We start from the raw sequence: 26,336 nt of genomic DNA on the forward strand, positions 1-26,336 counted from the left end.
TGTTGAGCTTACCTCTGCATAGGCAGACGAGTCAGGGCTTAGCTAAAGCTTGGACTGAAGTAATTCATGCAGAAAGACGATATCTTTTGCATGAATAGATGCATCAGTGAAGTGACTCTCTCCCCATAAATTTGGCGCAAGTAACATGTCTCTATCTGCAGGGTTTATGGCGAGAACCACCACTGCCGACAAATGAAAGTTTCTAGTACTTCTCCACCTTATTGCACTGCCAAATGTTTCTTGCTACGAAACCCTGGCGCTGCATTTACCAACATTTTCCAGGCTGATAAAAAATGTTTTCCCACCAGTTTTGGAGCTACTGCGTTCACGTTAGCCTGCAGGCCGGCCTGCGTTGTAACGATAACAAACGTGGTGCCACGTCAACTTCCAACGCTAGAGGTTTTTCTGCCGAATTCTGCTAGCAGAGCTCAAATCATTGAATTGTCGAATGAGCTCATCAAACACCGCTACGTTATCTGCTGCATAGGACTACTTAGGCAACATATGCTTCTAGATTATAGATATGGTGTTAGTTGAGTTAAGGCTAGGCTGCTCTGCCACCTCTAAGCAAGGTCTAAAGTATTCTCAGGACATATCGTGCCTCTTCCCTCGGTAGTTTTCGCAGTATCCTTTACATCGTATCTAGGCATTCTTTCTCCTCCATGCGTCAGGATGTAGGTTCATGGGCATTTTTGGATCCTGAGATATTCTCTGTGGGAACCGCTACCTGGAATGCCCAATATTTGTACGGACAGCCTTGCGAAGCTGTTTAAACGCGTCAACGCTTGTGGTGCATCACTATTCAGGGATCATGGGGCGCATTCCTGGAACGCTGACGGCTCAGTATTAAGTGGATTTTGACATTGCACCTAGGGGACACGTATGTAGGATATGTTCAAGCTCGCTCAAGCAAAATAATGGGTACTTTGCTACAGTGATAACTGCAGAGGTATGCGAACTTGGAAGGTATTGTATTGGAGGCCCTCAAAGCACAGTGGCACATGTTGACACACCAAGAGAGCATATTAACAAAGCGTAATACAGTGGGTGCTGGAAGACGGCATATTTGTACGTATCAGTGTACTACATTGCAATAATATTCTGGTTCAATTACTCTAGTGTCCCTGCTATGCAACCGTCGTAGATAACTGCCTCTCTAGGCAAGGAAGATGTAGCGCGGAGTGCTTACGGAAAGTTTCATATAGTGCTATGAACAACCATGTCATATCTATCAAAGATGTCAAATTGTTTTTTGCCTCAGTTGCTGTGCACGGTTTGCTATGCAAGGCACTTTTGTTTCAGTCCAACCGGCGAGAACCGATGTATTCGGGATATTTCGAGGTGTGCTTGTGAAAAGCAAATGCCATCAAACTAGTAGTAGAAGATAGCCATTGTTTATTCATAACCACACCTTTGGACCCGTCTTCTGTAGGAGGTATGAATAGGCACAGTTACTATGATTTGTGAATGGAGTCCATGGAACTGACGATCTGTATTCCATCGGCGTACATATTATTATAAACACAGGAGAACTAAAGAACACTGCTGTGCCTAAACTTACGTGTATTTCTACACTCATCACACGCCTCAAACTATCTGGGCGGAACGCTTAGGGTTACGAGCAACGCTGCATCTAATGCAGCATGACAGTGGTACTGTGCCAGCTGGTACAATGCACAAAGCACAAGCGTCCCCTTTCTGCAACCATCGCACTCCAATATCGCATATTTGTCTAGCTTGTAGCGTCTTCATATTCTATACGTCAGATCATCCTCCTTGCTATAGAATGAGCGCCTCTGTTCAAAACTAGCATTGCGTTCACAAAGCATAGTGAAGCAATCGAGATGCGCGGCTTTTGCACACCGTTTACTGTCGTCCGTGGTTCCTAGTTAAGCTTCAAGGTTACACTCTTCGCGTTTGAACTACCAGTAGTTTGTGGGCATCCATCCATGTATCTGCATTGTGTGTCATAGGCAAAGCAAAGAATATTTGCACACTGTGGTCCGAGCACTTGGCACTCTCTAGGGCTGTTGTGTGGCGTACTGAAGATTCTAGTAGCCCTGACATGTCATCCCACGTGCTGTTACACGTAGATAAGTGCACAGTAAAACTGTAAGCCTTCCTGCAATAATCCGTCTCAGCGACGGAAGCCCCCGACGGATATGAACAGCGGAAAGCACGCTGGTCGGAGGGTCATCGCCTAGATGTGGAAGCACCGAGTATGCCTCCTCTGTTTACGTGGCCACGTTGCAGGGCGTGCTCACCCACGACCACGATTCAAAATCTCGGTGATGGGGATAGGGGCTGAAAGGCATTGTGGCGCCCCAAGTACTCTAGAAGGCTTAAGAGGGTGTTTCTGTTGTATATGCTTTGTTGCGGTATTAGACTCCTGTACCCACCGGGAGTCTAGCTCTATAGATTTCTATGTCGCACCACAGCTTGGGCGTTGTGCCGACTGCTTCTCATAGGCAAGTATACTTATCAAAGGCGAGGCACAGAATTGGCAGGCTCTGAGTTTTACTGCAGGTCTACTGGCTCCGGCTATGCTGACTCCTTGTCCGGTCTGTACCTATTGGGGTTAATTCGGCTGTCAGTCTCTGGCTTGTTTGTGTGTGGCCATCAGTGCTCAGAAACACTGCAATCTGCGAAATTGTTCTGGATTTTTATTTGGTGGGTAATTCATGGTCGTGCAAGAAAATACCCTGAATTATGGCGCCTGTGGTTTGCTTGGTCTTCTTGGTATTAGCGGGTATACGATGGGTCATCAATCGGTTGGGTGGCAAAGATAAATGTAGCCCTCATGTATTCTGCTTTCTGAATGGAGTTTTTTGTGTGATGTTGCCCCTTGTTTGTATGGGTGTAAGCCGCGATAATAAACTACTCACAAAGCTCATATGATTGCATCTTACTGGTTGCCTGGCTGAATATTTGTACGTCGACCAGACAAATAGGAATTATCGTTAAAGTTTGCAAGGGGCAAAAATACCCGATATACCTTGCACGTTGTCCTTTAAAATGTTGTGGCCAATCAATGGTTCGGTACTTCGTAGATAGCGGAATAAGGCGTAGTAGTGTCCACGTGCTGACGTTAACTATGTTCCTTCACCCTTAGGTGACTTGATCAACGTTTGTTGCCCACAGACACCTATGTTGGAGAGTGCTTTTAAGTGGTGTGTGCCTACATGGAGGGCACAAGCGGCCTGCTTATCAGTGGTTGTCGGCGTTTAAAATCTGTGCTTATTCCGGGGAGACAAACAATATCTCGTTGGTGCTACTAGCGAAGCCAGGATGCACATATGTTTTAGCCGCTTAAGGAAGTCTCAATGTCTGATCAACAAATTGATAGCCACCCCTTAAGGAGCACCGAAGCGTGCTGTGAATGTCATATTTTTTTAATTTGACGGAACAGTCTAGGGCCTACCAAGTGTACCAGAAAGCCTTCATGTTTTGCAGAGCTCAATCGTGAGGGGTGGGCAAGTGTAAACCTTAAGGGGCTGGATATCAAAAGGATGACTTTCCAAGTTGCGACATGCCACTAATCACATTCCTAAACGGCAGGGTATCACCTATTTCACGTTGTAGCCCGTACGTTTCTGCTTGATACAACACATGGTGGTGTCTACATCAGTAATATATCAATGCGCATGCACAATGTAAATAGAAAATACTGTTTTTCAGTAGCCCGTTTCTGTAGTCCACGAAAGCACGCGAGCTGCAGGAGCCCAAGCTGCAAATATGTTCAGCGTAAAACAGCAGATTTCTGGCAGAGATATTCAGACGTAGTGGTGTGAAGGCTGTATCCCACCACACGAAGACCTCTACACGAAATTGCCCCAGGACGAGCTGGTGCGGTTTGCAAACTCTTTATCACCTCATAATATTTGCACTGCTGTCATCCAAACTACTCGATAGAGAGCATAACTGCTTACTTGATAGGCCTGAGCCAGTATAATTTTTAATTTGCTTCAAACGCGAACGCCCACCTAATCAGGCATTTTAAAGCATGCACGTCACCAACACGCCCTCAAGCCACGTACGCATGCTCATCCTCTGACTTGGTGACAAGCCTCCTCTTTCTTTCCCAGACTATGATACTCAGTGCGTTTCTAGCGCGGAAAATCGTAATGAGTGGGCTCGGCCACTTGGATCGCCATAGCACTTCTTGTGCATCCATGCGCCTGCACTATTTGACGCGTGAGGCCAGCTACCCTTTAGAGAGGTGCTGAGTACATAGAATGACTGCAAGCGCTACACCGTGAAGCAGGCAGTATTCGCCTTGACGGAGGAAGTATGATGCTACTCAGTTACAGCCATCCTGGCAGGGTTTATAAGAGAACTGTTGTTCTACGCGTAAGCGCACTACATTCAACTACAGCGAGCTGCCATGTAGTGTGAGTCGGTTCATTTTGTATGAATATATATGCGTGTTGGACGCCATCAATACAGGAGAAGGGTTTCGATCCGAATTATGCATCAGTGAACATCGGATATAATTCTGAAGTGCGTGGCCTCACTCCATGTATCTCAGTAGCCAGACCTCCATTACATTCACAGACTGCGTTTGCACAAACAGGTGGTGGCAACGAAAGTTTGCGCATAGGCTACAGAGAACTGGCACGGTGGGAGGTGCACAGCCACTCCTTTTTATAGGGCGCCCCTAAGGAATGCAAACGTTCTGCTGTAGCTCGTTGTCTCCTCCAAACACTCATCATCGATGCTACGCCTAGCTGACATACTCTGTGGAGTGGCACTTGGAAAAGCATTATACAATCGCCAGTGTGCACGATCTGCGTGCGCCAACACATGATCACACTGTGGGAAGCTTATATCGTGTGGTGGCCCAGATTAGTGTAGCTGTGTATCCGCAGTTTGTGGCTCAGGTGTTTGCGCATGCAGCGTTTGATATGTGAGGCTATCTAGCCCTTCAAGTCCAAGGCCTAGAATCTCCGTGATGTTGGATTGCATTAACACATGGGATGAATATAATAATGACAGTTTATGCGCGAGCGATCACTTCTGGGTTCGTCCGGGTGCTGTTAACGTGCATGAGGGTATGCACATGTCAGCGAAGTGCTGTGGAAGTGGTGATATGGTTTAGTGGTAGTATTGTGTCCCTGCTGCAGAGAGAGATGATAGCGATTGCATAACGATGTGGTGGATATGCACTGGGCTATGAGTTTTGGCGTTGCAGAACACATGCACATCTTTGCTCTTGAAAGTACATGCATTGACAAATTAATGTAGAGATTAACTGCTATACTAAGTGGGTAGTGCACCTTTCATGGGGTTATTATGTTACTACCTATGCCAAGTCAAGGTATGGTATCTTCCTAAAGTATATATTTGAGCACTGCGCATGGAGTGAATATAATTGGACGTATATAGTACAGCTGTGCGCATAATGATATGCTAGTGCAATACCTTTACTAAGGCCGTTTGACCGTAATGAGCTTCAGCGAGTACTAGATGCTTGACAAACTGCCCCTATTACACGTTCGCTGAAATTGTAATAAAATAAATGATGCTGGATTTACTGCAGGGGTAGATCAAATGATAAACTCAGCATCAGTGCTAGCAGAACCGTGCAGTGCTGTTGGGTTTGCGTTTCACAAGCGGCATTCGTTTGCTTTTCAATGAAAGGCGCATGACCTGACAAGCGGAAGTTGCAAAGGCTGGCTTCCTTATAAACAGCGAACAATTTTTTGGAGTCGAGATCTCTAGAGAGTGGAGAGCAGAAATTACGCTAATTTGCACAGTGCTTTCCCCAGTCGGGGTAGAATAGGACACACTTTTGTCGAAATGAAAACCCACATTTCGTGAAGTGAGCTCCGTTTAATTCAACTACAGGTATTTTAGCGAGCATTCATGTGCGATAATGCAGATCTTAACACAGTAAGCTATCCTAAACATCGCAGGCAGTCGTTTGCTTGCATGTTCGCTAATTCAGTATGCGTAGAGGAAACTAGCATTCTTGGTCGTTGCTTTCCTAATCCTACAGGCAAACATCATCTAAGAATTCTGACTCAAACAGCTGCCTTTCTCAATTTGTCTTTCATTGATGCCGCCAAGCTAGCATCGCTGGCCGTTACTGAGAAAGGATCTGTTTCACTCGCAGATAGGCATTGTTTTCAATTTGAAAGAAGAAGTAATGCGAGCGAGTCCCATCACCTCGAAAATATGGTTTAGGCACTGGCTCGATGGTAGAACGTTCCGAAATATGAATTGAGAGCTGGAGACGTGAAAACGGTGGCATTGTATCTTACAACTATGCCCAGGCGCTTTGAAAGCCTTCGTAATATCTGCAGGCCTCAGTTATCATGGGATTTCGTAGAATGTTGCACCGTACTCATGTAATGCTAGCTGGCACGCGAGGAGTCCTGTGTCTTGCATACAACCACTTTTCCTGCCATCGCGCGTATGTGATAGATATATTTGGATATTGATTTACACGCGGTGCAGTCGAGTAATCCCTGAGATAGAGTGTGTAAATGCCTTTGACATGTAAGGTCTCTTCAGTTATCTATGGCTTTCGCCCGTCCACTGTCACCGAGCATGAATCTCCATTCGAGTAGATTTGCAGTTTGCCGTATCCAAAGCAAATCAGCAAAATCCAGACACTAGAACAACAGTACTTGATTCCATATCGTTCTGCGTAGGAACGTGTAGGGAACCGCATACTTAGATGCACAGACCCCTTTTGTGGACCATGGACAATGCGACTCGCACAGCAGGCAATATAAAAGTTTCCGCAATTAATTATTTGCCGCTGTGCGTATTTATATAATGTGCTCGCCTTGAAGGCACATGCCAGTCTTCGGCTATTGCCTCTGTAGTGAGTGAGGCACATTAAAGTTGTGTGCTCATATCCCCGCAGTTCAACCGTGCCCCTTGTCTTCGTTTACGGAGGCCTGGAAGCATGCTTGGCTTACACTGAACACGCATTCGGCCGTTTATTTGGATGTATGACCCCTGAAACGCTGAAATTGAGTAAACTTGGATTGTCGGGAATAGTACCGCACTACTATTTTCGCCGTGGCAAATTGGGAGAGCAGCATAAGTATTGGTATGGAAGTTGCCCGAAGCGCGGCTTCATGAACAAACTGCTGGCTCTTTGGGAGTTTAGCAAGAAGTGGATGCGTTTTGGGCTCATACCTATGAATTATTTGCTGGTATGCCATGATAGTGTATACCAGTGTGAGTGTACGAGACTATGTTGTGTGTATTATTTCTATTTGCTAGGGGACGCTCGTGCACCATGGTTATTCGTCCCTACTGGTAAGCTCACTATAAGAGGATTGAGATCCAACGCGGTAACACAGCGCTTTGTGCAGTTAAGCAGGCGTGACAATCATTGGATGTCGCCTGGAAAACCAGGCCCTGGCCAGTCCGATCTTACGCCTATGCCGCATCTATATGTTGGTTTCCAGACGACCTAAAATACAGCAATAGCCTTTTTTGGAGGGAGGGAATGAAGTATCTCTATGCTGCAGTCACTCGAGACAAACGGCAACAGTCATAAGCTCCCAGTGCAACTGATGCCCCCTAGATTCTAAGAGATATTGCGAAGATAATGCTACTAGCCAGGGCTTCCTTTGTAGTCACACACAGTTTGGTTTCGACTGGATTTGGCGCATCAGGCGAATGCGCACCGTCGTATAATGACGGAGGCACCCCTGTGTGACTGCGTTACCCTTAGACTGAAAACTCTTCAAACGAAGCTTTGCATCATGCAAGTTGATACGACGAAAGAAGCCAATCCGCTATCATTTACACATAGAATACCAAAACTCGATGCTTTGAAATTTACTGCAGCACTCCATGTAAGCGAGTTGGGGAATTCCTGTAGAGAACAGCGCTATGCGAATAGCTAAAACCCGCAGGAGGAAAGGTCACGCTAGAAAATACCAACAGTTTTGAGCACAATAAAAACATGAGGTAGTCATGTGGCAGTGCTGGACACCACTACAGCCAGCTGTCATGCTGTTTAAATTGAAATAAACAGCTGCACACAAAGTAACGAATTCCCGACAATGGGAAGCCGCGCTAAAACTATGCGGCAATGTTAACCTTCCTAATTTTACATCAGCGTAAAATGCGATAGCGGAGGAGGGAAATGATTCGGACCCTTGTATGTCCTTTCGACGAGGAACTGTAGAGAAGGGGCAACATAGCCAAGTTACGAAATTTTATGAACTAAGGACAGTCATTATGCGCGACCAGGAGTGTAGGAAAACCCGCAAAGCTGGTTCACGCTTGCTAGAAACATGGGTGCCCACCCACCATGCCTGTACTATCCGCTAGTCTTGCATCGTGTAGGCATTTCTCGTGTGCAAAAGCACTAAGAACCTTTCTGAAACTGGCATCATCCGTGTTGCCAATAGCTGGTATTTGCACATTAAGCAGCCTTGCACATCTGCGCTGCCTCCGACCGATTAACAGTAGCAAAGAACATATCGGAAACCAATACAACCGAACGGGTTATAGAAGGGCTACTTGGTTGCTGCATTGAAGCAATGCAAAGCTTCTGGCAACTCCTGTGCTTTGACAGTGTTTGAGGACTTCATCATTGCCGCTTCCTTGTGTCATTTAGGAAGTGTACTGTGCAGATTACTACACCGAGGCCTCCTTCCCTTTAGACAGTATGATGCGTACTTATATGTTCATGCTTTATATTCCTGGTGTGCTCCAGATCAACGACTGGCAATTCAATCACCAAAAGGTGCACAAGCACATGAATGAGTCAAGCAGTACAAGCCAATAGGCCTTCACTGGCTTAGCTTTTTCTCATTTATTTTTTCCTTGATCCGAATAATTTTATTGTAGAATAAAGCTACTGCTTTCCGCTGAGTGGTGATGCCGCCGTCGACTCAACGGCTACCGAGGTTCCCAAGATCTGCATTCAGGCAATTACACTGGTGATAGCAATCTGTAAAAGAGTCTCGGCGAAAACGGTAGCAAACGTGCATTGCTTATTTTGCTGCTGCTTTCTTTGGGTGGTAAAGTTGTCCAAAGACGCGACATAACACTGCTCAACTAGCCGCATCAAACTGGAGAGTGTCTCGCAACTGGATTGTTCCTGGAACTATTAACGAATATTCTGTCATAACCTTTTCTCTCGCTCTTCCACAGTATTTCTTCTGCCGGCTTCCTCTTATACCTATTCAACTGCAGTTGGCATTCCATGCATTCCGCAGTAGTCCCAGAAGCGTCTTTACGCTGACTGTCGAGGTGACGTACAAGTGACCTAGGAACAAAGCTCTTGGGTATTGGTTCGCCTGAGACCAGTGTTAAGCACTTTCGTCCATACGCAGGCTTCTTTATTCGCTAGATTTCATTACCATTTTGTCCGTGCGTTGTGTACCCGTTTGCTACTCGCAGCCCGTCATTTCTCTGCGACTGATTGGAACGTGCGGGATTCTGCGCAAGAAGATCCAGAGCAGTTCGCACATCCTTACTGCCGTAAAATGGAGAATACGCCCAAACCAACTTACGTGTATATCTAGACTGCGCGTGCATAAACATATTTGACTGTACATACATAGGATCGACAAGTTATGTGCCTCTTTCTCTCCCTATAAATATATATATATATATATACATATATATATATATATATATATTTGAATATACGCGCACCCACGCTGGTGCATGCATGTAGGTATGGGAAAGTATGAGATGGATAAATCAGTCTAGGTATGCTGTATACATATGTCTCTACAGACACATATATACAGCATACCTAGACTGATATCGTCTTCTTTACGGCAGAATTCATAGAAATCTCCCAACATGCATGTGTGTATATGCACATATAGTTGACAGAAATATTCTTCATACATATGCCTTTGTATATATATATATATACTCACGTGCAGAAGCATACGTTTAGACGCTTTCACACATACGTGTACGGACAGACGGAGATAATATGAACTGGTCAGCCTCATAACGTGCGAGCAAAGAGGCAGATAACTGAGCGGTGGCAACCAATAAGACCACCACAAAAAGCCAATATGAGAAATAAACGATTTCATGGTAGCAGCACTCTTAAAATTAACCTTTGTAAACCCTTAATTGTGGAGCTACGGGCGGCAGGGAGACTCCAAACCCCAAAGAATGAAGCGAGTCGCTAATTGTACTCCCCTGTGGCCACGTTTGGGGACGCCTACGGAGCCCAGCGGAATTTTGTGGGACCGAAGTCCACTATTTTGCTTAGCGCCTTTAAAGTTGTATGCTTGTCGAAAGAAAGCCATACGTAAAAATATACGCAGACTGAGGAAGTAGCAGAAAGAGAGGTGCAATGGAAAGGGACCAAAGTCAATCAGAAAAACCTTTTAGGCCGAGATACCAAGCAACTGGACATGTATTATTTTAAAAGCAGGGGGGTACACACCATTGACAAGAACTGTTGTAGGCTCCCAACAAGAACAGTCACTGATGGGCACCCCCAAGCGAGTAACTGACCAAATAGGGGTAATAGGGGCTAAACGATCTTCAAACCAATACCCAATTTCTACAAGATCCTTTATATTGTGCACACAGAAAGATATTCTCTGTTATTGAGCTCCGCTAAAGTTCGTCTTGCAAAGCTAAATTAGGCTTTGCTGTGGTTGGCACTCTTGCTTTTCTTTTGCTGGGGTGTGACCTTTTGCGCAAGGGCGAGAGGGTAGCTGTGCTTCGTCCCGTAGGCTGATCTATCATTCTATCATCGCGCGTGCTCTGCCCTGTGTGCACAGCTACCCCGAAGGCAACGACCACAGATGCAGAGCAAAGCAAGCCTCTAGGGAAAATCTGGAGATGGCACATAAAAGGTAGGTGTGTGACATGATTGCCTAAACGGAGCAATGCAGACCGGCCTAATTTCTCCGAAGAAGCCCCAGGTGTTTCGCCGCCCCCTTTTTTTGAAACGATGAGTTTTCATGGCATACGATGTACCAAAGCTTACAAAAACATAGTTCAAAGTACTTGCACGAGCAACAGCGGCAAGAAGCTTAGAGGCCCCGGTGGGCAGAAAGACCATCATCATCGGGGGGTTAATAAAGAGCAGCAGCGAGTATTAAGGACTCTCTCCGAACAAGAGTTCACGAAAGTAAACGCACGTTTCTTAAGGCTATGCATTTTGTAGAAACCGGAGAGAGAGAGGAAAGCTAAGATTATTGAACACCGAATTGGACAAAAAAAGAAGTCTGGCTACTGACGTTGAGTCGGGAAAACCAGCCTCGGCAGTTGACAGAGGAGCACCTCCAGGCTTTGATGCCTGCATAAATATTGATGGCGCTTCTAGCTAACAACGATAGTCGTCATACATTGTGTTCCACTTATTTCCTTAGTAATTATCCCTCCCCAGCTGTCCTTTGCCTGAAATTGTCACCTTTATTTGCGAGTGACAGTCCCCATCTATTATTGAGGTATTTTTCTACGGTGTGATGTATTCGCAGATACTTTACGCTACTTTTTGGTGCTTCTAAATTGTCTTTTTTGTTTTATCGGGGGCTGTGCATTGACTTTGCTGTATGCTCTGCTGGCACCGAAACGCAGACGCGGAGATATGAGAGACTCTCTGCTGAGCTGGTATTTATTTAGTTATCCTTACAAAGATGACTTTATTCTGGTATAGAGCAGCAGAATACCCACACATTCCCGCGCTTGAGCGAAGATGAGCCGTCGCAGCGCCACAGTCGTGTTATGCCAGACACGCCCTGAGTGACTTAGTTAGACTAAAGGTGCTCGTGGCCACCGGCACGCTCTGTGTAGGATAGTGAGCCAAGAACCAATAAAACAAAAGACATCCTGCATTCCCGAGTGACCTTCGTCTTATCCATGATGAGCGGGATAGAATCGGTGCCTCACCGTGGTGAAGCACGGTCTGCCAAAGGACGGCTCAGCAGCACAGTTACAAAAAGTTTTTGGCATGCACCTGCGAATGACATTCTATTTACCGATGCGTCTGATTATTAGGCTGGAGAGCATCAAAAAGGCGAAATACCAAGAAGTACCTTACAGCTGTGCTAAACAATAGTGAACTGCCAACAGGCCGGCCAGTTGCTGGTAGTCCTGCCCACCGTTGTGGGCCAATCTCTGTGTCAGCCCCAAGCTATGGTCCACGGTACTAGAAGAGACTACCGCAGCATAAAGAGAAAATAGGCGGCTGGAGGATGCTGAAATGAGCAAAGGGCAGAAATCGACAAGGGATTTAGGAAATGAGCTCGTTTGCGTGCCGAAAAAAGACTGAGAGAGAAGCTGCTAATGCATCTCATTGGCGAATCACTTCACAGAATCACATGTGTCAACAGCCTACATGCCATTTTGCTTCACAGACGTCATTTTACAAATCCCCGTTAACCCTGACAACGTACAGAAAACGGCGTTGCACACTCGCACGCGCACGTTCGAGCATGCCTGTTTCCCACTGAACTTGTTATTGCCTCAGAAAAACTATAACTTCAAGAATATCAAGAACTTTATGAGCTTTTCGAGAGGCCGCAGATGGCTGTCTGCGCAAAATGCGTCTATAGTTAGCGAAGAGCTCTGAAGCACCTAAAACGCCTACGGTGTGCGCTTCGATTGGTGCAGGGCAAGCAGTGGTATATGGAAGCACACAAGTCTTTGTTGTTCATAGAAGTAGTTGTGTTTGTGAAATTTCAAGTTCCAGCTGCAGGAATTGAGCCAGATCCGTATAAAAGTGAAGTGCTCAAGGCGCTATCTACACGTTTTTACGCACTCACTAAGACATTGGGGAGCTTTCTGGTTTTTCAGCCACCTAGCAAAAATTTAACTCCTGAATATTCTCGTAGCGCTGCCCATTTGACATATCTACGTAAGCGAATGCAGGTGACATACTAGAAAGTGGAGGCTGATAACTTAGCAAGAACGCTTATCGGCAACCTTGCAACCCCGCTGGTTTCGTGCAGCACGATTTTAGGCATCACTTCTTTTAGCAGTCCATGCTAGTGAAGGAGCGACAGGTGGTCCAAGACATTAAATTAGCTCTAGTGGCTTCATGTAGGTTCAGTCGCCTCCAATACAGGACAAGAAACCTTATGCGAAGAGATACGGCGTGAAAAAAATACTGACTTGTATTTGTAGATGTGTCATTTTTTACACTCCAGAGCAAGGCGTCTACCAACTTTTGCTATAGCCTGGGAACAGCTTTTAGAAATCTGCAAGCTTTAGAGCTGTTCGTTGACTTGGGTGTCTCCTGTGCGGCGACTTTACAGTGAACTGTCGTTGGGCGTCAGCAAAGTGTCTACAGGGGCGCTCTAACGACGTGCAGGCGATCCACAGTACAGCTCGTCTGGAGTAATTTATACCTTCTATCGAAAGTGCTAGAGGCTTATGCTTTTCACACCCGTGCAGCTACTACTATTGCAAAAACCCTTACTGGCAAAGGCATGGAGTAGGACTATGTCTATGATCTGTTCTGGTTCAGAACAAAGCGGCTACTTCGTGGCTTTTCAGCCTTAACCTGCCTGCCACAGTGCCACTTTGAGCAAAGCATATAATCCTGTACGGTCGGGCCATTTTATGGTTGATATCAAAGCGCAAACGCTCTCACACTCCCTCTGCCGGCTTGGCATGCGTCTTGTGGCAACGTAATATGCACTGCCATGCCCAGATTTTCAGCTGCTAGTGTCGCGCCGTTTTCTTGAATGCGGCCTCTTGCAAAGCCTTTAACCTTTTAAAGGGACCTCAGGTTGCTCTGAGAATGGATCTTATTGTTGGACTGCCAGAATTCGGGTTAAAATGGCACGTAGGTGATTGACAGTCTCAGTGATTACTCCCATTGTATCCCTGGCTCCTGCGCTGCCACAAACACAGGCCTCTCAATTATTCTAATCTACTATCTGAAAACCTCACAGACTCATTGAAGTCATTGTAAACGGAGAGGGATTGCAAGTTTTCTGGCGTGTTCAGGCATATCATTGGCTCTCCATAAGCATTTATCAAACTATGACCACTGGGAAAACTTTGAGGCAGGTGGGCAGACAGAGCACACCAATCGCACTCTTCTGCGCCCACATAAATTTATCTGATTTGCTTTATTTTCTTCCTTGTGCTGAGTGGGTCAATCATACAGCAGTATAGTCGATCACCCGTCGGCTCATTGCACCCCTGGTCTACCCTTAGGAACCCCAGCACAACCAGGGCCTGGACCTGATTGTTCGAAGTCGAAAGCCATTCGTAGCCACGGAGGAACTTGAAGAAGAGGTGGCTCATCTATACAAGTACGCGCAAAGCGTAAGAGAAACAAGCACCCAATTGTGCTAAGCTACGGTTGGCTGTGCGTTTCGAGACCGGAGAATAGATTCCAGTGGATTGGCAGGAGTAATAAGGAGGACCAGGAGCTGGTCAGATGGAGATGTCTGCGTCCAGATGTCTCTAAACATTTGCGACTCTCTCACGTATATTACTGCTCTTTTTTACTTCATAAACCCCTTTGAACGTCGGGTAAGCCACAGAACTGCCAATCTACGCTTCTCACAGAGGGTCCCGGGAAGAGCCTTTAATTAGTCGCTGACCTAGGTCAGCAGGAAAGCTACTTGCAATAAGACGGAGGATCCAAAGGAGGCCGTAAAAGTGCTGGATAATCCGGTTTCAAGCCCTCGAAATACACTGGACCGGAGCTTTTGGTGATGTTAGCTGGGTAGCGCCTACTAAAGTAAGCGAAAGATGAACAGTTTGGGGATCCATTGGTGGTGGGAGAATTTCCAGCTTGGCTCGGTACAGAACGCTGGCCGCCATGGACAAAATCCTTCTCATGCCTTTAAACTTTTCCTTCCCCGCCCCCCACGGTCTGCCTGAAGTAGTAGCAGTCATCGTAATGTATTATTGCTTGAAGCTTTCCTACTCGTTTTACGCGCCCCTTACATGCAGAATTATGCGCAGGGGCTCTCAGATGCGGTGTTCCGGAAGTCTGCCACATGTTGCTTTTAAGGCATTGAAGTCGAGTATCTTGTAGGCATTGGCGCCAGTGGCATGCGGATATTGCTTAATAAGGGAAATAGGCACCACTGAATAGTGTGAAGCTTGATTTGCTTCTAGCATAACAACGAGCTATCGCGACACCGCGGCCGTGTGGATTGAGTCCTTGGTGCGTTGTTGGCTAGCTTGTGTGCCTCTCTTCCCGTCGATTTCACTTTGGCGAAAATCCACACATTTTCGCTTCTGATCTGCACTCTTTCGCATTTCTGCCTGCCTTGGGGGTGACAATAGGGGGGGACCGCTTTCGTATGCTTGCATGCGAAGTGTCTCGGCATACAATTGCGGATCAAGAGGGTGTGTGTTTTTGAATATGTGGGGGTAACATGTATCAGGCTCCAGTGCGTCTTTCCATTGTGTGGTACATGAGGCACATACGGCTGAGTTCGGGAAAGACTGACAAATTTGCTTCTTCGTTCGTGTATCTTATTTAGTGTAGAGCGTGGGTGCAGGATACAAGATGACGCAATCCTGCATGCGTACGCGCTATATGTTAAGTGCAGCTAGCTGAGGATGATAGTAGTGCTTAATGGGTACAGCAATGCACATTCTAGGTAGCACTGTTGTCTGATATCGAGAACCTATGAGACTCTAGGATCTAGGACGGAGGAGGCCAGCGGTGCTTGCTGCTGGAATACGTTTAGGAAACTTTCGTGAATTTTTTTCTAGAGTTTAAAGTCAAGAATTCGGAGAGCTCATTTGAAGCACTAAACAAGGGGATACGGGACTAGGGATAGCTAAAGGGCATGAATGCACCCCGTAAACCCTTCCCGCGCATTCCTTCATGCTTACCTAATCATATATAGGGACCGCCTATGCAGCGCACAGCCAGACACCATTCTTCGATTTTGAAGTTTGGGGATAGCAATGCCTCTACGCCGCACCAAAGAGAGTATATATATGTATATCTTCGAACAGCTGTACCCAAGAAAGGCTGAGTCTTTACGAATTTCGGATGACATATTGAGAGTGTGGTAAACTGCACCCAATCGAAAGTAGCTCGCGGCTCTCTGTCACCTGAGCTTTTTGACGTGCAGCTTAGCTCTCCTCCTCCTTCTGTGCGCTATTGACGCTTTTTACTCTCCTTCCGTTGGCTGGGGGTGAGAAAGAGTCCCACCATCCGCCAGCAGCAGAACACCCAATAAGGGGTTGTTCGACTTCCCTCTTGCTATGCCTCTTCCTTTGTGCGTTTTTAGTGTCTCCTTAGGCGGTGTTGACCGTTCGTGCGTTTCTCGCACTGTATTCATGGAAAAAGAGGCTTTGAGGCTCCCGCCAGCAGCAGAACACCCAATTTGGGGTTGTTCGACTTCCCTCTTGCTATGCCTCTTCCTTTGTGCGTTTTTAGTGTCTCCTTGGGCGGTGTTGACCGTTCGTGCGTTTCTCTCACTGTATTCATGAAAAAAGAGGCTTTGAGGCTCCCGCCAGCAGCAGAACACCCAATTTGGGGTTGTTCGACTTCCCTCTTGCTATGCCTCTTCCTTTGTGCGTTTTTAGTGTCTCCTTGGGCGGTGTTGACCGTTCGTGCGTTTCTCTCACTGTATTCATGGAAAAAGAGGCTTTGAGGCTCCCGCCAGCAGCAGAACACCCAATTTGGGGTTGTTCGACTTCCCTCTTGCTATGCCTCTTCCTTTGTGCGTTTTTAGTGTCTCCTTAGGCGGTGTTCACCGTTCGTGCGTTTCTCTCATTGTATTCATGGAAAAGAGGCTTTGAGGCCCCTCCCGTGGGGGAGAGCATACCCTCCCTTGCAGCAGCCGAGCAATTGTTTAGCCTCAACTCAGTGCGCAAGGAACTCTCCCCTCCATGTTCATGCTTCTAAGGCTACATGTGCCGCCACTGTGGCTGACTTGCTTTCGTTGCATTGGAGGGGCTGCAGTGCGGTCAGCACAGGCGCGCAGACGGCTTGCCGCAGGTGTTCAGACACCTCAACATGGCAAGCGGCTCAGAAAAAGTTGCGCCGATTTTGGAGCTGTTCTTCTTCGACGAAAAACTCTACAAATACAACAAAAAGCCGTCTAAGTTGGGGAGGGCCACCACTAGGAGCTGCTGCGTTGCCCGCCCTCCCCGCAGGTGCAGAATGGTTTTGGCTATCGTTCGAAACAGCGTGGCTAGCCACGGCTAGCTGCGACTAGCCGACAGCAGGGCACGTCCGTTGACGCCTCATTCCTCGGACGTCCACGTGGCAGCCACCGCAGCAGCCTCACTGCCCTGCTGCTGCTGAGAAGACTGCAACAGCGAGCTGCTGTTGCAGTCTTCTTCAAGAGGGGCCCGCTTCACGCCTTTTTCTTCAGGCTTCACCCTCCACCTCGAAGAGGGGATTTCCGCGGGGGACGGCATCTCGAGAGAACTGCCATCAAAAGGCCTCTCAGCCTCCCCGTCTACGAGCGTTTTATGGAGCAGCCTCGCGCCAGAAGGGGCGATGACAACGACGTCCTCCTCCTCCTCGGGGGAGTTTGTCGGCCTTGTTGAGACGGCTGTTTCGTCCGCAGTTGCCTCTTCTCCAGAGACTGCGACGCTTGCAAGCGTGCCTCTTCCGACATCGGGAGCAGCTGTTTCTGGCTTCGGCTCTTGAGGCACAGTCTCCTCGTGAGTCGCTGAGGAGGGGGCCCCCCGCAGCCTCCCCAATTTGCGGAGTCTTGCCTTTAGACTCTCATTCTCCGCCTGAAAAACAAATAGCGCGCCACAAGCCTAAAGCGTCTTGGTGCGGCGTGAAGAAAAAAATTGCCTCCGCAAGACAGAGAGAGAGAGAGTCCACACACAGCCAGCAGCCTACAACACCCTTTCCCCTACCTTGAGCCTGGCCGTTTCTTCCGAGTCTCTAGAGGCCTCCTTCGACGCTGCAAGAAGACTGAAAAATCGACATCAGAAGCAGCAGCCAGCACGCCACAGACTACGCAGGCAGGAACGCTTGCTTACACATATATATATATATATATATTTATATAAAAAGACAAGATGCCTGTCTGCGCTCTGTGGCAGCTTGAGCTTCCTTGCGTGGATCCACCACGGGGAAGGGGAGGGAGGGGGCGAAAAGGCATACCGAGTTTGAGCGCCATCCGTTGCCTCTTGCGCAGTGCTGTGTTTGTGCTGCTGCTGCTGCAGCTGCTGCTGCTGCAGCTGCAGCAACTGCTGCTGGAGTACGAGCATGCCGCCTTCCAGTTGTGTTTTTTCCTTCTTCAGGCTGCTCACAAAGCCCTCTGCAGCATGCAGTCGGGCAGCCAAGTCCTCGTTACGCTTGTGAGCCTCACGGATTTGTTGCTGCTGCTCTCTAATTCTCTGTTGCTGCTGCTGCTGCTGCTGCTCGAGCTGCTGCACCTGCTGCTGCTGCTGGCGCTGCTGCTCTCGAGACGCCTGCTGCAGCTGCAGGTTGCTCTGCGTCAGCCTGAAAAAGCAGCCGAAAAGACGTGCATAATGACATCTCTAGGAGAGTCAAACAAACGGAGGAAGGGGGAGGGCTGCTAACACTCGACGCTCGCATGCCGCGATAGATGCCGCGCTGAGCTCCGACCAGGAAGCAGAGGAGAAAAAGCGCAGGAGTTGAAGTTTCCCGAGCTTACTTCTGGAGGGCTGCTGCTGAAGTGTCACTCGACGCTTTGGATCTCTCCAGTTCTGCTGCCGAAAACAGAGGCAAACGCAGCAACAGCCGTATTAAAGTGAGAAGGACAAGCCTCACGCGCATCATACGCGTCTTGCTTACCTCTTAGCCACCAGGAAAAGTCGTGGTGGCCTCTCGAGGCTTTAAGGCTTCTCGAGCAAACGGAGACAGAAGGTATGAGAGAGAGAGACAGAAACAGACAGAGACAGATAGAGAGACGGAGACAAAGAGACAGAGCGAGACAAAGAGAGAGAGACAGAGACAGACAGAAAGACTGCGCGTGTTGCAGCAAGCTTGCCTTTGGAGAGGGAGTCTGTAAGCTTTAGAAGCCTGTTTCGTTCTGCCCTTGTGGCATCCTTCTCCGTGGTTGCGACTGCGAGTTGCTTCTTGGCCTCCTCAGCTTCTTTCTCTGCCGCTTCCACGGCAAGCTGGAGGGCAGCCGTCCGTTGAGCGAACTGCTCCTCCGTGCCAGATTCGGAGACTCTCATCTCCGCCTGCAGCAGCAGCAGCAGCAGCAGAGAGTACACAGCCACAGCGAAGGAGGCGGCATATCCGGAGGAGCGGGAGTCTCTCTTTCTCGATAGTGGCAAGCCCTTCGAGCAGCGTGCTTCTTCGCAAGCCAACCTCACAGCGCAACTGGGCTGCCGCATCGAGACAGAGAAGACAAGAGGAGCAACGCACCACTTGCTCCGCGAGACAGTCCGCTCTGGCCTCTGCATGCATGAGCTGGTCCTTCAGCTGCTGCACTGCGGACGAAAAACGCTTCCGTTCCTGCTCAAACGCGCGATGCGCTTCCGAAAGCTCCAAAGAGACGCGAGACTGCAGCAACAACAAGCCGCAGCAAAGCAGCCACCCCCTTCAGTCCCCAGAGGCAAGCAGTAGTAGCTGGCCTTTCTTGCAGACTTAGAGGGGCAGAAGCCATAAAAACGGCTGCCTCAACTTCGTGCGCCGCAAAAGGCGAAGCGCAAGAAGTTTCCCTTCATCCCCCCAACCCGCCTCATGCAGCACCTTGTGGAGATGGGCCTCTTCTACTTCTGCTCTGAGCCGCTTGATCTCGAAAGCCATTTCCTTGTTTGTTTCCCCGTCATCTCTCTGCAGCATAGAGGGAGAGAGAGCAAAACGACCCCTCCACAACCACTCGGTCGGCCCTTGCTCCCCCAAGCAGCTTTTTCAGAGCGTTCAAAACTTCCAGCAGCAGCCTCCGCCTGCTCGTGGCAGCCAACAAAAAGATACGGTATCGTGGTATCGTGTGCGCGGAGACAGATCTCGCGCATACAGCACAGCACACCCCACGACCAAAAAAATTCAAAGAATTCCAAACTCACACGAAGCTCCGCCGCTCTAAGGGCCTCCTGGAGTTGCCGCTCTAAGGCCTCTTTCTCCTTCGTCAGGATCTCCGCTTTGCGCTGCAGCAGCCACTGCACATGGTCGTCTCTGCCCTTCATACACACATATACACACAGAACAAACACCAACAAAACATACATATATAAATATGCCCACAAAACAGACACCGACAAAACATATATAAATAAATAAATATATATATATATGTATATATATATGCCCACAAAACAAACACCGACAAAACATATGTAAATATATATATACACCTACAAAACAAACACCGACAAAACATATATAAATATATATATATGTATGCCCACAAAACAAACACCGACAAAACATATATAAATATATATATACACCTACAAAACAAACACCGACAAAACATATATAAATGTATATATGCACCCACAAAACAAGCACCGACAAAACATATATATCTATACCCCTATGAGGCCGTGCATCTTAGACGCGCAGTAGCGCATACACCACAGGCTTGCCCCCATCCGAGGACGGGAGGCACTAAAAAAGCCCCCGACTTTCACTTTCAGCGAGCGCGAGCGAACAACAAGCGACTTCAAATTCTTCCTGAGAAGAACTAGTATGCGGGAAAGACTTCACGCTCAAGGCTGCTGCCATTGCCGCCTTACAGGCTCGGCACTTGCTGCTCCATCCCCCCCGTTCTCCTGGTGTGTCTGCTGCCGCAACCGATGCAGTTCGCGTTTGAGGCTTTCATTCGCTGTCGTCGCTTTTTCCAACTGCGCCTGCACCTCCTCGAGGGCTTTGTTGTTGCTGGTGCTCCCTTGCTGTTGCTGGCCTTGCTGCAGCGCGTCTGCAGCAGCAACACAAGGCACTGCAGCAGACGGAAGGCGCTGTGCTGTGCGCACGACTGAAGCCACGACAAAACCTCTTAAGACCATTACGCAGACGCAGACAACGGCTCTAAAAGCAACTACTTCCTTTCCCCTTTCTCTCTCTGGCTCTGTCTCTGTCTCTGTCTCTCTCCCTGCGGTGTTGCCTGGGCTTAAAAATCTCATTTTCTGTACCCAAGCCGATCTCTGCTTTAACGCGCTACACGCATTCGTGTTGCTAGGGTCCATGCAGGGATGGGGGAGGTGGGAAAGCAATAAAAGAAAAAAGGGCCGCACAGAGAGCGATGGCACTAGGAGCGCTCACTGTCCAGTTGACTTTGGAAGGCTTTAATGGTCATTTGCATTTCTTCCTCAAGAGCTTCTTTCTCTTTGGCTGCTCGCGCAAAGTCTCGCGACAGCCGGAGGCCTACAGCTTGCGCCCTTTGCAGCTCCTGCACCACGCATCAGCAAGCGGAGGCAAAACAGTAGCAGCGGTGTCTCCAGCTGTCATCGTTGAACGCGCATTCTCGGAGCGGCTCGAGGCTCGAATCAGCAGAGAAGCGAGTTCTTTTGAGAAATCGAGAGAGACGCAAGCATCAAAGCCCGTCGGTCTGGCAAGTGTATAGACAGAGGGTTGCCTCTTGCCAGACGCAAGGGCAGTGCGAGAGCAAGCGGGAGGCAGACAGTCCACAGGACGCAAGAAAAATGCCTCCGGAGACTTCTAGAGCCGATGCATGCGCTTGAGAGGCAGCAAAACCACGCAAGCCGTCTAACAGAGCAGCAGCTGCTAACATTCCTCTAGGCAGCAAAAGGGTCAAGAGAGGTGCCCAGAAGCGGCAAGAAAGGTGAGCTGCGCTGTAATGTCTGAAAGAAAGAAGCCGTGTGTTGTACCGTCTGGAGAAGATGAAGTGTGCAATACCAATCGACACGGGGATCGCTCTGCTGAGCAGCAAGCCTTAAATCAGCTCCATCTGCGGGAGAAAGGCGCAAGACACGAAAGCGAGAGATGCCAGAAAGTCGAATTTGCAATGAACGAATGACAGGAGACTGCACCAACCTTCCGGGGTGCCTACTCTGCTAGCGATCCTGCGAGGCTTCCCTGCGCATTCTTTTTCTCTACACTTCTCTAGACCTTCCAGTACTCCACCCTTTCCCCCTCCCCCTCCCCCGTTCTCGAGCAACTTCTGCAATAATGCACGTGCAGTCGTGAGCGGCAATGCAAAAGCACACCAAGCAACACACCGCTCATGCCACCTTAACTGCCTTCCCTCCACTCCCCCCACGCCGCCTTGAGAATTCGCTTCCCTAACCAACCTCTCTTTTGCACTATTAATGCATGTGTTCTGCCCTCTTTTGTACTATTTATGCATGTGTTCTGCCTTCTCTTTTTGTACTATTTATGCATGTGTTCTGCCTTCTCTTTTGTACTATATGCATGTGTTCTGCCCTCTTTTGTACTATTTATGCATGTGTTCTGCCCGCTCTTTTGTACTATATCTACATGTTCTGCCTTCCCTTTTGTACTATTTATGCATGTGTTCTGCCTTCTCTTTTGTACTATATGCATGTGTTCTGCCTTCTCTTTTGTACTATTTATGCATGTGTTCTGCCCTCTTTTGTACTATTTATGCATGTGTTCTGCCCTCTTTTGTACTATATGCATGTGTTTCGTCTTCTCTTTTGTACTGTATTTACATGTTCTGCCTTCTCTTTTGCACTATTTATGCATGTGTTCTGCCCTCTTTTGTACTATTTATGCATGTGTTCTGCCCTCTTTTGTACTATTTATGCATGTGTTCTGCCCGCTCTTTTGTACTATATCTACATGTTCTGCCTTCCCTTTTGCACTATTTATGCATGTGTTCTGCCTTCTCTTTTGTACTATATGCATGTGTTTCGCCTTCTCTTTTGTACTGTATTTACATGTTCTGCCTTCTCTTTTGTACTATATGCATGTATTCCGCCCTCTCTGTAGTGTATGCGCTTGTAATGCATTGAAAGTAGAAACCCCCAAGACAGCTCCGAACCCACCTTCGCAGGGCAGCCGAGGAGCAACGCGATCAAGGATGAGGGATGTGCTGACGAAGACGCGGCTCTGAAAGCACCTGAGAGACAGCGCTAGCAGGTCTCTCTGGTGTCGTGTAGAGGCACAGAGGCTTAGGCAAGTGTCTTCGGAGAGGCGTAGCTGCATGGAAAAAATTGCCAGACGCATAGAACTCTACGAATGTCATGGATAAGCACGCCAAGCAAGCAAGTTTTCCTACGCCCCTCTCTATGCGCAGATCGACACACAGACGCGCGGGCAGACAGCACCATCAGCGGCATCGTAAAACGTGTAGAAGAGGCATGCGTTGCACAGAACTACAAGGGACAGACAAAAAGAACCCCCCCTCCCGCCTCCCCCCCTCATGAACCGAAACGAAATGCTCATCAAAGCCGTCAAAGATATGTCGCACAAGCAATGTGCTAGCATCCGCCGATTGCCCTGTCTATGGCTGCCGCCAGATATTGCAAAGGCCATCATCAAACGGCAGACACCCATGCACACATGCGCGGCGGATCCCACCCCGTCAAACGCATTTGCAATGATCCTTTAACAGCTTTTCAGCGCCTCGAAACCTTCTTCAAATTGTGAGAGAAGCTGTTTCGCAGCTGCGCACCTGGAAGCGCTTAGACGACGTGGGATCGATTTCCACAGTTGGCAGACTTGCGGTGTACAGACAGCTCAGCTCTCGAGCGCCCTCTTCTTCTTGCAGCCCTGCTGAATCCGTAACGCCGCCACATATATTATCCCCGTCTTCACCCCCATAAATGTTTTTGTTGCTTTCTTACATGGAGATCGTTGGTAAAAACGCCAAGAAACGCTTTTTCAAACTGAGCGGTGCGCAACAGGAAGCCCCCTAAGGCAGGCGCCACAGCTCGACGTCCCCTACAAAACTGCGGCTAGGCCTCTTTTTAACGCCTTTTTCGTGCTTAGGAAAGAGGCAGCTGCACGGAGGGCGTACGCTGCAGCGTTACAATGACGCGATCCTGATTGACGTCTACCGAGACTTCTGGAGGGGAGGTTCCTTGAGCAGAACCCTCCCCGGCAGGTGACGCTCTAGCATGCGAAAGCACAGTCACACAGGCGGGCACTCAGACATGCCTCTACATAAAAAAGTCCAGGGTGCCGTGATACAGCAGGCAGCCGTCCGCCGCCATCATGAGCGCGCGAACAACCCCTCGATGCAAAAAAGAAGCGCTGAAAAGAGACACGCGGCCCTTCTTCTCCCAGCGCCTTGTGCTTACTTACAGCGTGCACGAGAATCGCGTCCCTCCGTTGGCGAGAGCGGTGAGAATGAGCATCTTCGTGCGCAAATCCACCTGAAAAGGCCCTATAGAGGCGAAACGTCGACCTGTAAGGGTGCCGCCGAACGTCTTGGGGGTAGCACAAACCTCCACAGATGCCCCTATGTCATCGCCGCTAATGAGATATGTGCTGAACGCACAAGTCGCAAACAAACGCGTCTCTCCAGCGAGCCTTTTTCCAAATTCTAATCCCTCCTTTCTCCCTTCTTCCTTTTCTCCTCCTTCACGGCGCGAAATCGCGAAAAACGAGAAAACAGAGAAACCGTGCATCAAAAGCGTTCTCGGAGAGCTCGCACGAATGCCTTAGAGGCACTGGAGCGGAAGCTCTTAATAACAGCCTGACCACCAGCAAACAGAAAAGTACATACTTTCCGTCCACCCCCTCCACAGGGATGGAGACTCCGGAAGCCTTGTTACGGCGCCACGCGAAACGGCATTCTGCGGTGACCTCTAAAGAGGTCTCTCCATTCTCTGATTACAGACGCATGCGTCAAGCACAGACAGACATAGAGAGAGAGAAATAAAGCCATGCGGATGCGTAGGGGAAGAGAAATGCCGCCGAAAAAGGAGCGAAAGAGAAGATCCGCAAAAAACCATGCAGCGCAAGCAGCCCCTAAAGCCTCGTCCGTGATAACCAGAGAGGTGTAATATACCGCCTTCTCTCTCTCTCTCTATCTCTACCAATCTATCTGTCTGTCTTTGCCGCGGTGCAGTTTCTCTTTTGTCTACTGCTGATTGTGTGTGGTAGACAGGAAATGCGTTGAACAGAGGGCAGACACTTTACTTCAGCCTTCACCACCTCCTTCACACGCGGGGTGACCTTCCCCCCTCCCTTTTCAAGATCCCCTGCTTTCCTTCCTCGTGCGAAAATATCCAAAATATCATGACAACCAGCCAATTCAACCTTCCCCTCCCCTCTCCCGACACGAAACACCCTCGCCCCTCCCTCCACGAGGCAAACCAGATTCTGCAAATCGCTTGCTGCCTACATACCGTCCAAAGCATATGCAGCAGCCACAAGTCTCCCCGCTTTATCGCCGTTGTGTTTGCGTTCCTTCAGGACCAGGGAGAAGTTGGCATCCCCCCACACTCTGGAGGAGCCGTCCTGTGCAGCGGCAGCTACGTCTCTGCCGCCTCCGCTAGCGCTAGCTGAGCTAGCCGCAGCAACAGGCAGCTCACAGCGAACCCCCAAGGCTGTCGGAGAAGCAGCCAGCGCATGCCCTGCCGCGGATACAGCAGAGCGCCACAGCAACTCGCCACCTGCTCCCATTGCAAACACACAGACACACACTGCGCAAGATACAGCGAGCATATGAGAGAGATGCATGAGAGAGACAAAGAGAGAGACTCTCTTAGATGTACGCCGGAAGGATAAGAGAGAAAGAGAAAGAGAGACAGAGGGAGAAAGAGAGACAAAGAGAGAGACTCTCTTAGATATGCGCTGGAGGGATAAGAGAGAAAGAGAACGCAAAAGAGAGACTCTCTTAGATATACACCGGAAGGATAAGAAAGAAAGCGAATGCAAAAGAGAGACAGAGAGACGAACAAACAGGCAGACAGAAAGAGAGAGAGACTCTCCTAGATATGCGCTGGAGGGATAAGAGAGAAAGAAAGGCCCTTCGATATGTGCTGACGGGGAGAGGAGGTTAGGATAGCTGGGAAAGAAAATGCGTGAGGGGCATGCGTAGTGAAGCCATCGGAAGGGGGTGGTAGTAGAAAAAAGATCTGCGCACCAGATTTAACATGTTCGCCGATCTCAGAGACGGCGACGGTTAAGACGCGTCCAATCTGTTGAGGATCAAGTCCTCCTCCTGGGGAAGAGGCCTCTAATGCGCCTGATCGAAGGAGGGGAGTGCGTGGAGGCGCCGCTAAGGTGTGGCTAGCAGTGTTGGCGATTACAAACTCTGTGGCTTCGTCAGACACCGACGAAGCGCAGCCATTGAAGAACGCCATGAGGCTGTTGTGCGGGCAGGCAGCGCTTCTTGGCGGCGGAGAGGGAGGAGGGTTTGGGGTTGAATTTCGCGTGTTGAGGAGGAGATGGGGGAGGGAGGGAGAAGGCGGGAGGAAGAAGGACGGCGTGGCTAGCTATGGGGGTATAGCCTGGAAGGAGAGGGATGTGGCAAGCGACGTGTGCGTGTGTCTATGGGCAGCCGAGGGGCACATGCAGCATCATCCACTTCAGTCGAGTGGCAGACAGACAGAGCGACAGACAGACATGC

General features: G+C 48.8%; 1 protein-coding gene across 1 annotated transcript; it reads right to left on the reverse strand.

Moving 5' to 3' along the window:
* Positions 1-16,055: 16,055 nt before the first annotated feature.
* LOC34622443 lies at positions 16,056-26,070 on the reverse strand. Its single transcript, XM_026334983.1, has 18 exons — positions 25,851-26,070; positions 25,111-25,377; positions 24,486-24,588; positions 24,062-24,247; positions 23,775-23,869; positions 23,430-23,566; positions 22,801-22,954; positions 21,661-21,740; positions 21,095-21,221; positions 20,627-20,750; positions 19,580-19,661; positions 19,253-19,390; positions 18,870-19,065; positions 18,534-18,585; positions 18,017-18,358; positions 17,767-17,824; positions 17,254-17,637; positions 16,056-16,361 (listed from the first exon to the last, which is right to left on the reverse strand). Exons 1-18 carry the CDS (start codon positions 26,068-26,070, stop codon positions 16,056-16,058), a joined length of 3,051 nt encoding a protein of 1,016 aa, XP_026190768.1.
* Between the last annotated feature and the right edge of the window lie 266 nt (positions 26,071-26,336).

This window comes from Cyclospora cayetanensis, unplaced genomic scaffold, assembly GCF_002999335.1.
Source record: "Cyclospora cayetanensis isolate NF1_C8 unplaced genomic scaffold, CcayRef3 CcayRef3_contig_55, whole genome shotgun sequence".
NCBI classification, from domain to species: domain Eukaryota; phylum Apicomplexa; class Conoidasida; order Eucoccidiorida; family Eimeriidae; genus Cyclospora; species Cyclospora cayetanensis.